General features: G+C 35.9%; 1 protein-coding gene across 1 annotated transcript in view; it reads left to right on the forward strand.

The window, feature by feature from the left end:
* The window catches only part of Ccdc191 (coiled-coil domain containing 191), a 74411-nt gene that overhangs the window by 45275 nt on the left and 12463 nt on the right, over positions 1-16673 (forward strand). Inside the window, 2 exon segments of the mRNA XM_005327679.5 lie at positions 2125-2207; positions 4163-4264. Of these exon segments, the coding sequence (XP_005327736.3) occupies positions 2125-2207; positions 4163-4264 (185 nt within the window).

Raw genomic sequence — 16673 nt, forward strand, 5'->3', positions numbered from 1 at the left:
AGGTATGTGATTATTCTGTAATTTCAGATCCAGGCTGTGATAAAAGAATGGGAAAATTACACAAATGAGAAAACTCTGAGTGACTACTAAGGCTAATTATTTGTAAAGATCATCTGTCACTGTAATTCATGAATGCTAAAATTCTGGTCAGTTTAAAGCAATCCAAGTCATTATGTCATTTTGTGATGAGGATAGTAGTGTTTTAGTAATGAAAGCTATAAACCAGATATTTTCATTTGATAATATCTTTTAAGCACATAGAAACTCTTATTTAAAAACTACATAGGACAGTAAGAACAGGAGCATTCCTCAGAATCCACCTAGTAAATTTGCTAATTGCTTTTATTATATACTTAGTCACACACTGTGTATGTTTATACAGTGAGTATGTTATATGCTGTCACATCTTGTACGGATGACAATTATATTGTGACTTTTGACTTTTTACCTCTGGCAAACTTGCTACCCTAACAAGAAGGGGTGACATCTGAAATACTGTTCTCAATTCCTATTAATTGGAAATAGGCAGTCTTTGCATCAACTATCTGCCAGGGCAACAGTTTATGCTATCTTTGCCCACCACTAAGCCTGATCAGAAATGCCAGTTCAGTGCAATAAGTTTTTTAAAATTATTATTTGATCAAGGCATTAGCTATTTTAGAATCCCAGTCTACTTTTCAAGCAGACTTTAATGACTCCATCTAGAAAAGATGAGGAAAGGGCATATTACCAGAAACTCTACTTCTCAGAGCTCTCTCACTTTAATCCTTTAGTCTATTTCTGTCTTCTTAAGGACAATCTCACTCCTGCTATCTGTGGCATCACCACTATTTCTTTTGTAGCAAAACAGACACTTAATATCTGTAAGAAATAGCTTGGTGAGTTTTTGTTTATTAATTCTTAAAACTTGGTCTTAAATCTTCTCTGTAACATGGCCCAAAGCAACTCCGAGATGGTTTAGGTGAGCAGAACTTGATACTTCCTCCTACCCACACCCCTCCTTTCTATGAAAGCCCTGCATGATTACAGAGTCATATTATCAGACCATCTTGCACATTTGTTTCTTTTGGATCGATACTTAATAGACTGTCAAGAACAGGAGTCTGACACTCAAATTCGTTTGGATGCCAGTTCTCCAAATGCTTGGTACAGTTCCATTTCCTGCCCATCTGGATATCCAGGTCTTAAGACTAGACTTAAAATGTATTCATCATGGCCCCAAACTTTACAATTTGTTTGTTGTTCCTGCATATACAGATGTATATACAGTGACTTAAGAAAAATTAGCAGGTTCACTTAAAATGGGATTTACGGAATGCTTCTATTCTCAAAGTATTTGTTAGATGTAGTTGTATTTTTCTTTGTTTATCAAGTTATAACTAAATTAAAATTCTGGCTTCTGCATTTCATATACTAAATGTCTATCAATCAGGCACATGATCTTATTTAAACCAGTGAAGAGTTGTTATTGTTATTATCATTGTTATTTTCCAGTATTGGGAAATGAACTCAGGAAATTGTGCATGCTAGGCAAGCACTTTACCACTGAGTTAAATCCCCAGTCCTAAACCAGTAAAGAGTTTTTCTTTTTTGTTTTGTTTTATTTTGGTTTTTTGTTTTGTATTTGTTTTTTGTGTTGTTGTTGTTGTTATTTTTGTTTTGATTTTGGTACTAGGGATTGAACCCAGGGGCACTTAACCACTGAGTACATCCCTAGCCCTTTTTTTACATTTTATTTTGAGACAGGACCTCACCAAGTTACTTAGGGCCTTTATAAGTTTCTGAGACTGGCCTCAGATTTGTGATCCTCCTGTCTCCGCCTTTGGAGTCACTGGGATTACAAGCATGCCCTGCTATGCTTGGCTCACAAAGAGTTATTCAAATAAAAATGTGAATAAAAACATAATTACCTACAAATTAGTCATCATTGCTGAGGATTAGGTTGTAGGCCTTCAACTTATACAGCATGTGTAAGTCCTTATATCTAATTTTTCTCTGAGAATGTGAACATTTAATTTACAAGAAAAATCTTAAAATTAACCTTAAATATTACATTTAAATGGAGGTATTTCTTTTTCAGTGTTTCTCATATTTTTATATTGGAATTCTGTTACTATTTTTTAGCCATGGAAGAAAGAGCAATTCAACGAGCTGAACGTAGGCAGATCTTGGCAGAGAGGAAGAAAAAACTAGAAGAAGAGAAATTGGTAATAAATACAGAATGCAAACTGAGGCAAGAAAAAGGATTTGTCTAGATGTTTCTTAAAAAATGAAACCTTGCTTGTTCAAGCCTGAAACAGTAAAGTTAGACCAACTTTGGAAATGGCTTATGTTCTACTCCCTGAGTTCTGTAACCATTTTAAGAAAATGAAGGAGAAAAACATCAACATCATTAGCCTAGCAGGAAGGAAACTATATAAAGTTATTGAGAGCTAGCAATTTGGAAGATTCACACATAACCAATATTATTAGAGTGTTATAGATAGATGTCCAACTTTATGAATTTGCAAAGGAGAATAGTTTTTATATTCTGAAAATTTGACCTAGACTGTCAGAAGTAAATTTTGTACCTACTAGGAATACATTAACTGTTCTGATAGTTTTTGTTGGAGAGTGTATTGGGGAAATGAAAGGAAAAAAATCTTTCCCCCACACGGACTTAGTATTTCACAGGTGAAGTTAAGAAAATATTTTCATTTTATGATTAAAAATCAGTGGTCTTATTCATGCTCAGACTCATCTTCCCAAGTTGAAAAGAATCCTTTTGGAGAAACTTTTTAAGTTATACAACGGATCACATGTTGTTTGGATTTTCTACTTTTATCACAAAGTGCAGACTTATTCCAGAGATAAAGAAGGCATTTTTAAAAAACTTTTTTTCCATATTTTTATTGGTACATTATACTTACATATAATGGTGGAATTTGTTGTTACATATTCATACATGCACACAATATAACAATATAATTTGGCCAGTATCATTCCCCATTTTTCCCCACCCACCCTGTTTCTTTACTTATCTCCCTTTAATTTTCATGAGACATTCCACTCCTCTACCTATAACTTTCTTTTCCTTTTTCCTCTCTACATTCCGCATATGAGAGAAAACATGCAACCCTTGACCTTCTGAGTTTGACTTTTTCACTTAACATAAAGTTCTCAAGGTGTTTTGGTCAGCTTTTTTATTGTTGTGACTAAAAGGCCCAACCAGAACAACTATAAAGGAGGAAAGGTTTATTTAGGGGCTCATGGTTTCAGAGGTCTCAATCCATAGACATTAGGGCTCAAAGTAAGGCAAGACATCATGGCCAGAAGAGTGTGGCAGAGGGAAGCAGCTCACATGATCAGATAGCAGAGAGAGAGGTCTCCACTTGCCAGATATAAATATATATCCCAAAGCCATGCTCCCAATTCCCACCTCCTCCAGCCATGTCCTACCACTTCTGTAACTACTTCATTAATCCCTATAATGGGATTAATTCACTGATTGGGTTAAGACTCTTTTACAACCCAATCATTTCTCCTCTGAACCTTCTTGCATTGTCTCACTTTAGGGGGATACTTCACATTGCCTGAGCTTTGGGGGACACCTATATCCAAACCATAACATAAGGTCCATCCATTTTCATGCAAATGATATAATTTTATTTTTATTTATGGTTGTCTAAAACTCCATTGTGTATATATACCACATTTTCTTTATCTGTCAATAGATACCTAGGCTGCTTCTGTAGTGTGGCTATAAACATGAGTATGCATGTATCACTATAATGTGGTGACTTTACTTCTTTAGGATAAATACATAGGAGTAGTGTGGCGGGATCACATGTTTCCATTCCTTTTCCTTTGAGGGACCTCCATAATATTTTCATAGTGGTTATACTAATTTACTTTCCTACCAACAGTGTAAAAGTGTTCCTTTTTCTCCATATCCTCTCTAGCATATATTATTGTTTGTGTTCTTGATATCTGCCATTCTGATGAGAAATGAAATCTCAGGGTGGTCTTGATTTGCATTTCCCTAATTGCTAATGATGTTGAACATTTTTTTCATGTATTTATTGTGCAGCACTTTGGTGGATACTTGACTTACCCAACATGAAAAATCTTATTCCCATGCAGATTGAAGGTTCTGATTTTTCTGCATTCTAATCTCAATCAGGCCCAGTTAAAGGCCCAAGAGGAAGAACGTCAGAAGAGGGAGGCAGAAGAAAAGGAGGCTCAGCTTGAGAGAAAACGAGAAGAGAAAAGACTGAAGAAAATGGTCAGTAATGTCTTTGTTAGGTTACCTATCTATTGAGGTCTATTGTGTGTGATCTCGTAGTCCTGTCCACTAGTATTCTTTTCTTACCCATACCCCTTTTTCTCCATCTTATTTAGTGAAAACTACCATTGTTCAGGTTTTAGCTCAAGCATGACTTTTTCCAGATGAGCTTTTCTTGCTCCGGCTGCTCTTCTTCCACCCAATGTTAGGTTAGATACTTCTTTGTGAATTCTTCTGAAGTGTCCTTCAGAGCATTACTGATGCTAATAATTATATATCTGATTTGTGGCTTTTATTCATTTCTCTGTCCCCAACTAAACTGTAATCTTTATAACGGTAAAGGGAGAAGCCTAGTGTTGTTCACTATTATATTGGCTGACAGTGTTCCTGAAATGTAGTAGGCACTCAGAAAATGCATGATGAATGAACAAATGAATGAATAATTGCACATTTGGAGCAAAATACACCAGAAAAAATAAGATATAGTTAAACAAGTTTCTTTATCAGTCAACTTCTCAAAGCCTTTTACAAGTTATCAGACATTTTGAATCTCAGAAGAGGGACACAGTATGCCAGGTAGTCACACGTATCTGACTACAGACTATTTTTTATAAAGTACCCAGTAACACACCATGGATCAACTTGGGGTCATACCATTGTAAATGATTGAGATAATTTTCAAAATATACAATACAAAAAAATTTCCCTCTTATATCTGTTCTTTGTAACAAATTTGAGAAATACAAAGAAAATGGAAAAGCATCTCTGAGTTCAGCACTAAGAATTAGCTACCTGTAATATCTTTTTAAAAAAATTATCTTTAGTTGTTAATGGACCTTTATTTATTTATTTATATGTGATGATGAGAATCAAACCCAGTGCCTCAGATATGCTAGGCAAGCACTCTGCCACTGAACCACAACCACAACCCTTTTAATGTCTTAATATTTTAATATGTCTACTTCTGTTCTTCTCTGTTCATATCTCCCCCATCCTCTCTTCCCTCCTCCCCCTTTTTATTTTGGCAATACTAAGGATTCACCCCAGAGGTGCTCTTCAACTAATCAAAGCCCCAGTTCTTTTCATTTTTTTGTTTTGAAACAGGGCCTTGCTAAGTTGCCTACATTGGCCTCAGGTTTGCAATTCTCCTGTCTCAGCTCCACAGTAGCTGAGATTAAGATGTACACCACTAGACCTGACATATCTCTCTCCTAATAGATTGATCATTGTGTATTTGGAGGGGTATATAGTTTTTAAACTGATTTTTTTTTTATTAAGGGTCTATTGTGAGTATATTCACTTGTCATTCAGAATTCTTCAAGGCTGTGTGTGTGTATGTTTGTGTGTGTGTTCATTTAAAAAATAAACCTTATTTGGAATTATTTAGATTTACAGAAAAATTACAAAGGTAGTACAGAAAGTTTCCATGTATTCTTCATTTCCTAATGTTGCTTTTCCTAATGTTATCATCTTATAGGTACATTTGTTAAAACCAAGAAATCAACATTAACATATTACTATTAGTTGCAGACATTATTTGAATTTCACTAGTCTTTCCATTAATGTTCAAAATCTAATTCAGGATACCATATTCCATGTAACTCTGATGTCTCCTTTTAATGTCCTCTGGTTTGTGACAGTTTCTCAGTCTTTCCTAATTTATCATGACCCTTTTGAAAATTTTGACAATTTTGAGGATTACTGGTCAGGTATTTTGTAGAATGTCTCTCTGTTTGTGTGTATCTAATGTTTTTCTTATAATTATCTTGCAGTTTTTAAGGTTTTTAATGCAAGAATGACACCAAGGTGAACTGTCCTCTTAATCACATCATAGCGGGAGTACATGATAACAAAATGACTCGTCTCTGGTGATGTTCATCTTTGACAAGCTAGTTTAGGTAGTGCTTGACAGGTTTCTCCCTGTAAAGTTATTATTTTTCCCTTTTTGTACTCTGTCCTTTGGAAATAATTATTAAGTTTGGTATACTCTCAGGGCAGGGAGGAAGGAAAATTAAGCTTCATGTGCTGAAGGGAGAAATATCTACCTACATTATTTGGAATTCGTCTTTGAAGAAGGCTTATTGTTGTTCCTCCATTTATTTGTTCAATCATTCAATTGTTTATTTAAATAAGTAGAATTCCTGTCTATTTATTTTATACTTTGGGTGACAAAAATGCTGTTACTTATTTTGTTGATCAAATTGTTCTGGCTTTGGTTAGCATTGGAAGCTATTTTATGTGGACTTTAGAGAAACAGAGAGAGAGAGAGAGACTAATTTATACATGAAGGTTTATTCTGTCCTTCCTTTCTTGCTTATTTGTAAGTGCCTTCTCTGAAACCTGGCTCCCACAACCTACCCATTATTTACTTAGTTGTACATTTGCAATATAGGTATAAAGCAATTAGAACTGTTAGCTTATACCCCCCACAAGAAATTTGCCAACTACAATACAGTATTTATATATAGTTCCATTTATCTTTAGCTTCACATTTTTTGAATTAAAACTCAGTTTTCCAATGTCACCAAGGACCCTTGTGTTTTCCCCCTTTTTCTTGAGGGTGTGCTTTATAAATATCAAGGAATTTGAGCATTTTATCTAAGTTTTTTAATTTCTTGGAATAGAGCTTATAGTATTCTCTTATGATCCTTTTAATGTCTGTGAGCTTCTGCTACAGTAATTTGTATCTTTTCTCTTTTTGCCTTGGTTATCAATTTTATTTCTCCTCAAAGAAACACCTTGTAATTTCATTGATTTTCTTTGGCCTTTTCCCATTTTCAGTTTCTCTAATTTCTGCTTAATTTTTGTCACTTCCCTCTTTCTGCTTGCTTAAGATTCTGTTTTCCCTGATTCCCTAAGGCAGAAGCTTAAATTATTCATTTCACACATTTGTCCTTTTATAACATATGCACTTAGTGCTATAAATTTCCCTTTCTCTTTACCTGGCATATCAAGTAATATTTTGATATTTTATCTCATTTAGTTCAAAATACTTTTAACTATTCTTGAGACCTTCTCTTTGTCCTATGGGTTTTTAGAAGTATATTTTTTTTTAAATTTCAAACATTGGTAATTTCCCAGATAACTTTCTATTGATTTATAATTTAGTTTCATTATGGTACATGAATGTACATTGAATGAATTTTAAAGGTTTTGTTTTATGGCCCACAATATGATCATCCTGGTTAATATTCCATGTATACTTGAGAAGAATATGTAGTGTTCTATTGTGGTGTGCTTTATAAATATCAATTAAGTCACATTGCTTGTGTTGTTCAGATCATCTATAGCTTTACTGATTTTGTGCCTACTTGTTTTAACAGTTATTGAGACAGGAAAGTCTCTGGCTTAAAGCTGCATCTTTGTCTACTTCTCCTTTCATATCTGTTTTATGACACTTTTAAAATCTGTGAAGACCTTTTAATGTATGTTGAAAATCTGTTATTAGGTACATACATACATTTTGGAAAAAACTTGTATCTAAGTGTTATAAATTGAGCTTCTTTCAGACATTATGTACCTGTGTTGATTTAGTATCCATTATGATAATCTGTCCTTTAACAGACATTATTTTTATGCCATTAACATAAAGTTATATTGATATAATTTGGTGAAAATCTACGAACTTGCTCATTGTAAATTTCCTTCTTTCCATCTCCTACCTTCTCTGGTTTTATTTGAGCATCTCTATACTTCCATTTTACCTCCTCTATGGAGTTATTATTTACATTTCTTTTAAAAACATTTTTAGTGGTTGCCTAGTGTTTACAATATATTTGTAAATGATCCCTTTCTACCTTCAAACTTTACATGTAGTGAAAGATCCTTACATACGTATATTTCCATTTACTCCCTCATATTCCTTGTGCTATTCTTGTCATATGTCAAATTTTGCTTTTATTTATGCTATAAATACCCAATTACTTGTTAAAGATATTGCTTTAAACAGTTGTCTTTTACCTTGCCTCCATGTCTTTCATTTCTGATGTTCTTTCTTTGTATAGATATAAATTATTTCACTTAATAATAATTAAAATATCATGTTAATGTATAATATTCTTTCTGTGGGTAGAACTTTCTTTAATATGTCTTGTAGGATAGATCTTCTGTCAGTTAAATAAAAACTGAGGGAATTTACATTGAAATAAATACTGAAAAAGTCTTATTTTTTTTCCTTTACTTTTTTTTAACTCTCTTTTTAAAATTCTTACTAATTATACATGAATGTATTTTGACATATTATACATACATGGAGTACAACTTCTTATTGTTATGGTTGTAATGAAGTGGAATTACATTAGTCATGTATTCATATATGAACATAGGAAAATAATGTCTAATTCATTCTACTATCTTTCCTATTCCCATCCCTCTTCCCTTGTCTTCATTCCCCTTTATCTAATCCAAAGTACTTCTATTTTTCCCTACCCCAATCCCCATTGTTAGTTAGCATTCGCATATCAGAGAGAACATTTGGCTTTGGTTTTTTGGGACTGGCTTATTTCACTTAGCATGACTGTCTCTGGTTCCAACACATTGGAATTTCCTTCACTTTTGAAAGTTACTTTTTCTGGATACAGAATTTTATGTTGACAATTTTTTATTTTAAAACTTGAAAGATGTTATCCTATAGTCTTCTTGTTTGCCTAATTTCTTACAAGAAGTCTGCTATAATTCTTAATCTTTGTTGTTTTGTAGATATGCTATTCTGCTTGGGGTGCTATAACAAAATACCATGGACCAGATGGCTTAACCAATTGAAACTCATTTTAATCACAGTTGTAGAGGTCCAAGATCAGGTGCCATCGTGGTTGGTTTTTATTAAGAGCTATGTACCTGGCTTTCAGATAGCCTCATTCTCACTGCATCTTCCCTCACATGACTTTTCCTTGGTGCATGTGCATGAAGAGAGAAAGCATGAAACCTCTCTGGAATCTCTTCATTTAAGGACACTAATTCTAATAAGGTTCCTACCCTTAGGACTTTGTTTAACCTTCCTTCCTTAGTGGTCTCTTATCCAAATACAGCCACACTAGGGATTTAGTGTTTTAACATATTAACTTTGGGGGGAACATTTACTCCATAACAGTAGGTAATGTGGGTTTTCCTCCCAAGCTGCCTTTAAGATTTTGTGTTTGTCTTTGGTTTTCAGCTTTTAAAATATGATATATCCAAATATGATTGGTTTGTTGATTGGTTTGTTTACTTTCACAGTAGTCTTAAGCTTCTCAGATATATGGTCTTACATTCTGTCACTAATTTGGGAATATATTTAACAATTAGTTCTTCAAATATTTGACCTAGCCCATTCTTTTTATTCTCCTTTTGAGTTTCCTGTTATTCCAGTGTTAAATTGGTTCATATTGTCCCACAGCTGACAGATGAACTTGTTTGTCACTCTTTTTCCTTTTTAGTTTGTGTAATTTCTGTTATCCTATTTTCATGTTACCTGATTCTTTCTTCGGGTGTTTTATCTAGTGATAAACCCATTGAAGGCTCTCTTCATCTCTGGTACCTTGTGGTTTTTATTTTTTAGCATTTTTATTTTGAAGCATATTGTTTTCATGTCTGCTAAAATTCCTATCTGATAATGAATGATGTCTATCTTCTCCATTAGATCCTCTAATATTATTGTCATGAGTTACTTAAAATTCTCCTTCTGATAGTTCCAACACGTCTGTCATGTCAATGTCTTATTCTGATAAGACACTGCCTTTTCAAATTGTGTTTATTTTTGGTCTTTTGTTCTTAACAAAATAGTCAGCTATTTTGTTAAGAACAATAGAAACTGGGGTAAATAGGCCCTTAGTATGGAGATTTGTATTAATCTAGCCAAGAATTGGGCTGTGTTTGATGTTTATTGTTGTTATAGTTACCACTGTTGAGGTTTGATGTCACCATGGGCACCAGAGACTTCAGTTTCCTCTAGTGACTTTTTATTTATCTCCTCTTTTGGCTTTGGGTTTTCCCTTTGTACTGCTCCCCAGAGAAGTTCTGTCTCTTATAGTTCTCCCTTAATCCAGTAATCTTATTGGAGGTTTGCACTAGTGTAGTGGTAGGGTATGGATAAGAGGAAACATTCTCTATTCGACTACATTTGTCTTTGGAGTATACCTCATTGAGCACTCACAAGAATTCCTGTTCCTACTCTAAGGGTAAAATTTTCTTTTGAACCCCTATTTCCTTCTTTAGATGCAGTGGTATCCACCACTATCTCAATCTGTGACCTTAAAGTCCCTTCCCCTGGTGAAATGGGAGCAGGGGGGGTCTTGTCTGGAAAGAATTTCCTGAGTGCCCCTCCCCAAGCTGAGTACATTCCACCAATGTTGTCAGGTGGCGCCATGGGATGGAGCCTCCAGTTTCCTGACAGAGAATGGTCTGGGTAGATTTGCAGGTGTTGTTCTTCTTCTTTCTCAGCTAGAACCATGGTGGGAATTTTCTCTGAATCCTCCCTGATCTCCTCTGTGAAAGTCTAGTGGAGTTTCTAGAGAAAAAAACGTGCATAAGAGTGGGAAACACCACCATGACTGTTCCCCCCAGGAGCTCCACTCTTCTCCTGCTGGTGTATTCTTAATCACCAGCAGTTCACCAGAATATCTCATCTTATGACTCATATGGTATCTGGTAGATTCTGCTGCCTCAGGTAAGAAAACTTTTGAGTCTCTGTCTCCAGATTTAGGGATGGCTTCACATCTGATCAGTTCACAAAAAGACATTAATTTTATGTCTGCCCTGCTTTTGTTGTTGTTGGAACCAAATTGCTTGTACAGACCAAGAATAATGAAAAATATGTACCAGCCAAGAGATAGTTTTATTTCACTCATTATCCCAAGTCCAAACCCCTTTTTTAGGAATGTCAGTCCATAGCAATAGACAAAAAGATTTTTCACATAGACTAGTTTCCATTTAGTCAGTCAATTGTAGCTATCTAAATTGAGATCTACACATTTGCAGACTTGCTATGCTTGAGGCTTCTTTAAGAATAGCTTTAGATTCAAAACATACTTGGCAATTGTCTTCTTTTCCATCTGTGTGAGGATAATCTACACAGTGTGCTTCCCATCCAGTTTATCATGTGGTCTTAGTCCTTTTGAGGCATCACATCCTACACAAGCAATTTCTTACTTTCTTATACGTTCTTTTTTTAACCATTTTTTTTATTGGTTGTTCACAACATTACAAAGCTCTTGACATATCATATTTCATACATTAGATTGAAGTGGGTTATGAACTCCCGATTTTTACCCCAAATGCAGATTGCAGAATCACGTCGGTTACACATCCACAATTTTACATGTCCTATTAGTAACTGTTGTATTCTGCTACCTTTCCTATCCCCTACTATCCCCCCTCCCCTTCCCTCACATCTTCTCTCTCTACCCCATCTACTGTAATTCATTTCTCTCCTTGTTTATTTTCCCATTCCTCTCACAACCTCTTATATGTAATTTTGTATAGCAATGAGGGTCTCCCTTCATTTCCATGCAATTTCCCTTTTCTCTCCCTTTCCCTCCCATCTCATGTCTCTGTTTAATGTTAATCTTTTCTTCCTGCTCTTCCTCCCTGCTCTGTTCATAGTTGCTCTTATTATATCAAAGAAGACATTTGGTATTTGTTTTTTTAGGGATTGGCTAGCTTCACTAAGCATAATCTGCTCTAGTGCCATCCATTTCCCTGCAAATTCTATGGTTTTGTCATTTTTTATTGCTGCGTAGTACTCCACTGTGTATAGATGCCACATTTTTTTTTTATCCATTCATCTATTGAAGGGCATCTGGGTTGGTTCCACAGTCTAGCTATTGTGAATTGTGCTGCTATGAACATTGATGTGGCAGTATCCCTGTAGTATGCTCTTTTAAGGTCTTCAGGGAATAGTCTGAGAAGGGCAATAGCAGGGTCAAATGGTGGTTCCATTCCCAGCTTTCCCAGGAATCTCCATACTGCTTTCCAAATTGGCCGCACCAATTTGCAGTCCCACCAGCAATGTACAAGTGTACCCTTTTCTCCACATCCTCGCCAGCACTTGTTGTTGTTTGACTTCATAGTGGCTGCCAATCTTACTGGAGTGAGATGGTATCTTAGGGTAGTTTTGATTTGCATTTCTCTGACTGCTAGAGATGGTGAGCATTTTTTCATGTACTTGTTGATTGATTGTATGTCCTCCTCTGAGAAGTGTCTGTTCAGGTCCTTGGCCCATTTGTTGATTGGGTTATTTGTTATCTTACTGTCTAATTTTTTGAGTTCTTTGTATACTCTGGATATTAGGGCTCTATCTGAAGTGTGAGGAGTAAAAATTTGTTCCCATGATGTAGGCTCCCTATTTACCTCTCTTATTGTTTCTCTTGCTGAAAAAAAAAACTTTTTAGTTTAAGTCCCATTTGTTGATTCTTGTTATTAACTCTTGTGCTATGGGTGTCCTATTAAGGAATTTGGAGCCCAACCCCACAATATGTAGATCGGAGCCAACTTTTTCTTCTATCAGACGCAGAGTCTCTGATTTGATATCAAGCTCCTTGATCCATTTTGAGTTAACTTTTGTGCATGGCAAGAGGAGGGGATTCAGTTTCATTTTGTTGCATATGGATTTCCAGTTTTCCCAACACCATTTGTTGAAGATGCTATCCTTCCTGCATTGCATGCTTTTAGATCCTTTATCAAATATAAGATAGTTGTAACTTTGTGGATTAGTCTCTGTGTCCTCTATTCTATACCATTGGTCCACCCACCTGTTTTGGTACCAGTACCATGCTGTTTTTGTCACTATTGCTCTGTAATATAGTTTGAAACTTTCTTATACATTTTATATGTATTTGTTCCTAGTAAACAACCTCCAAGACCATATTAATGTTATTCCTCTGGATGTCAAAAAGATAATGGCACTTCTGAACACAATGACTTCTCTGAATCAGTTTATGTGACTGGATATGTTTGATGGCAATCTGCTTGTTTAGATATGACGTGTCCCCCCAAAAGCTCACGTGTGAAACAAGAATTTTTAGAGAAATTAGATTATGAGAAGTGCAATCTAATTGGTGGGCTAATCCACTGATATAGATTAACTGTGTGGTAACTGTGGGCAGGCAGATAGGGGTGTGGCTAGAGAAAGTAAGAGTACCTTTAGGATTTATATTTTGTCCTTGGCAAGTGGAGCTCTCTCTGCTTCCTGATTACCATGCCCTAAATTGCTTTCCTCTGCCACACCCTTCTGCCATAATGTTCTGCCTCACCTTGGTCCCAGAGCTATGCAGTCAGCTGACCAGGAACTGAAACTCTAAACTGTGAGCCAGAATTAACTGTTCCTTCTCTAAGTTGTTTTTGTCAGGTCTTTTGGTCACAGTGAGGCAAAGCTGATTAAACACTGCTTCACTTCTTGAAACTGGGAAAATTTCTGCTGAGTTCAGAACAAATTGTCCAGCAGAGGTGCCATATTTTCTAATTAAACAGATGGACAACCCTGCTATTGATATGATGGAGAAGGTCTCTGAGACAATCACATATACTTTTCTGGATAGAAAATGTAAGATAAACTCAATTATCTGTGTGTAGGGTTTTGTGACATCAGTTTGAGGACAAAGGACCTGGAGGAATTCCTCAAGGATAGGCCTGTGACAAACTTGTCCTCTGTATTGAGAGGGATGCAAGAGGCAAGACATGGCTGTGACTGGGGCAGGAGAACATGTCAGATGCAGCAGTATAATGGCCACTCATAGGTCTCACACCACAACTCCCTGAAAATAACATCCCTTTGCTCTGTTTTTATCAGATACTTACTTTCTAGTAATATGTGTCAGGCACTAACTTTTGTGGCTGTATAAATAAACATTTTATTGATGGATACTTGAAGCTTGTGATTAAAAATAATTTTATCAGAAAAGACCAGGCAAATTTGCAGGAAAATTGATAGTCTGTAGAGTATCAAATTAAGTAAAATAAACCAGACTCAGAAAATCTGAGGAGGGTTGTATGTTGTCTCTCATGTGTGGAAGCTGGAGGAAAAAGAAAGGGAAAAAAAAAATCATGAAATCAGATAAGAGACCATTGGGATAGAATAGAGCAGTGAATAAGACCAACAACAGACCTTCCTTCACAAATCTTCTATGCTAATTTGGGAAAACAGGCAATAAACAACTCAAAATTTTAAAAAATAGGGAGGGAGAGAAATAATGGTTGAAGCAAAATGGGGAAACCTCTCCAAGGAGGTGATGTTTGAGCAGCTAGATGGTGTGGAGGCTCTCACAATGTCCACATGTCACATGTGGGGATGCCTAGGAGATATTCATATTGGATATATAAGCCTGGACACCAAAATTACAGTAAAGTATCTCTGCTAGTCACAAAAACATTTCAGGGCTGGGGTTGTGGCTCAGCAGTTGAGCACTCACCTAGCATGTGTGAGGCCCTGGGTTTGATCCTCAGAACCACATAAAAATAAATAAATAAAATAAAGGTTTGTGTCCAACTACATCTAAAATAAATATTTAAAAAAAAAATTCAGTGTTTTTCATGCTCTGGAAGTGCCTGGAGAATGTCTGAGTAGAGAAGAGTTGAGGGCTAGGCATATAGCTCAGTGGCAGGGTGCTTGCCTAGCATGTGTGCGGCACTGGGTTCAACCCCTAGCACCATGAAAAGAAAACAAAAAAGAAAAAGAGATGAGAGTCCAGGACTGAGTCCAATATTATATTAGTAGATGAAGAGGTGTTAGGTAGAAGGAAAACCAGAAAAATTTAAAACCCAATGCTAAGAGGAAAAAGTATTTGTGTTAGGGGAGTGGTGGCAGTTAACCTGGGAAAATGTTACTGAGCTCTATTAAGAAGAGAGCAGACAAATGCCTCTTTGGTTTGGGAATATGGAGATCGTTCATGACCTGGACAAGAGTGCTTTCAGTGGTGTTCTGGGATAGGAGCCACATTTTAGTGGGTTGAAGAAAAATGGTGGAGAACATAGCCTGTGAATATAGAGAGCCATCACATCCAGAGAAGGATTTTTTTGTTGTTGTTGATAATTGTTTCTTGGCTTTATTTGTATTTTAAAGATGGTAAATACCAGCACATGTTTATGTGATGGAAATGAGCCAGTAGTGAGGAAGAAATTTGTTTTGGAGCAGCATCAATTACTTGTACTTTTCTGTACATAAGCTACCCTGGTCTTTTTCTCAAGACAGTAGCTGACATAGATATGCATTTAAATGAGTCTTTGGGTTTTTGTTTGGTTTTGGTACCAGGGATTGAATCCAGGGCACTTAACCTCTGAGCCACATCACCAGCCCTTTTTATTTTTTGTTTTGAGACAAGATCTAACTAAGTTGCTTAGGGCCTTACTGAGTTGCTGAGGCTGGCTTTGAACTTGCCATCCTCTCACCTCAACCACCAGGCCACTGCAATTACAGGCATGTGCTACCGCACGTGGCTATGAGCCTTTTTCTTTTTATGTCATAATTATGTAAACCACTAAGTCAAAAAGAAACTGATATTTAGTAGCCCTTTTTAGCCTGAGTGAACAGTGAGCTCTTTGAAACCCTAGCTGTCCAGATCCCAAATATAAGAATTATCTCAAAGCACATAGCATCATATCATCTTCACAAGCAGTTGTGGATGCAGCTACTATTATGGATATGTATAAGAAAATGGAAAATATAATACTAATGGAGTTGATCAATGTGTATAACCAGTGGAGGAAATACACATTTCAATTAAATTTTTAACTTAAGCAGAACTCTTATTTAATATTTCTCTATATATTTTTCTGTGGAAATAAAGATTTATTATTAACTTTATTTATTTATTTATTCTTTTATGTGATGCTGAGGATCAAACCCCAGGGCCTCATGCATGCTAGGCAAATGCTCTACCACTGAAACACAAACTCCAGCCTGGAAATACAGACTTTTCTTAAAGTCTGTTTTTTTCCCCAGCAATCTATCTAAAAACTATTTTCCTTTTGGAGCCTAAAACACCAGTCATAGAGTTACAAGGCTAAAAGGATAGTTGGACTGTCACTTCTCTGTGTGTGTGTGTGTGTGTGAACAGGTTTTTTTCACTGAGCCCAAGGACTTCTCCAGAGGGCTATAGTCCAGGTTAAATTTCTATCTGCAAACTTGCAGCAGCTGCTTTGATACCACAGGGACATTTCTGTGGATGTACAAACAGTTTTTCTGTTTTCCTCATGTTTGACCCTCAGCTTCGTGTTACTATTCATATGAATATTGTTATAAGCAATTTTTATTTCTCACCATTCCATTCAACAAATATCTCAAGTGCCTGGGTAGTATAAAGGTTATTTGGGCCTAATGCTTTAGAAAATCTGGATATTCCATTTTCAGGAACTTGTACAGAAATGGGTCATTTGCATTGGGAGAGTAGAGTAATTCTCCTTTCCATATTAGAAATGTTCCAGTGCTCTAATTTTTTTC

This window comes from Ictidomys tridecemlineatus, chromosome 3 (genome assembly GCF_052094955.1).
Source record: "Ictidomys tridecemlineatus isolate mIctTri1 chromosome 3, mIctTri1.hap1, whole genome shotgun sequence".
NCBI classification, from domain to species: domain Eukaryota; kingdom Metazoa; phylum Chordata; class Mammalia; order Rodentia; family Sciuridae; genus Ictidomys; species Ictidomys tridecemlineatus.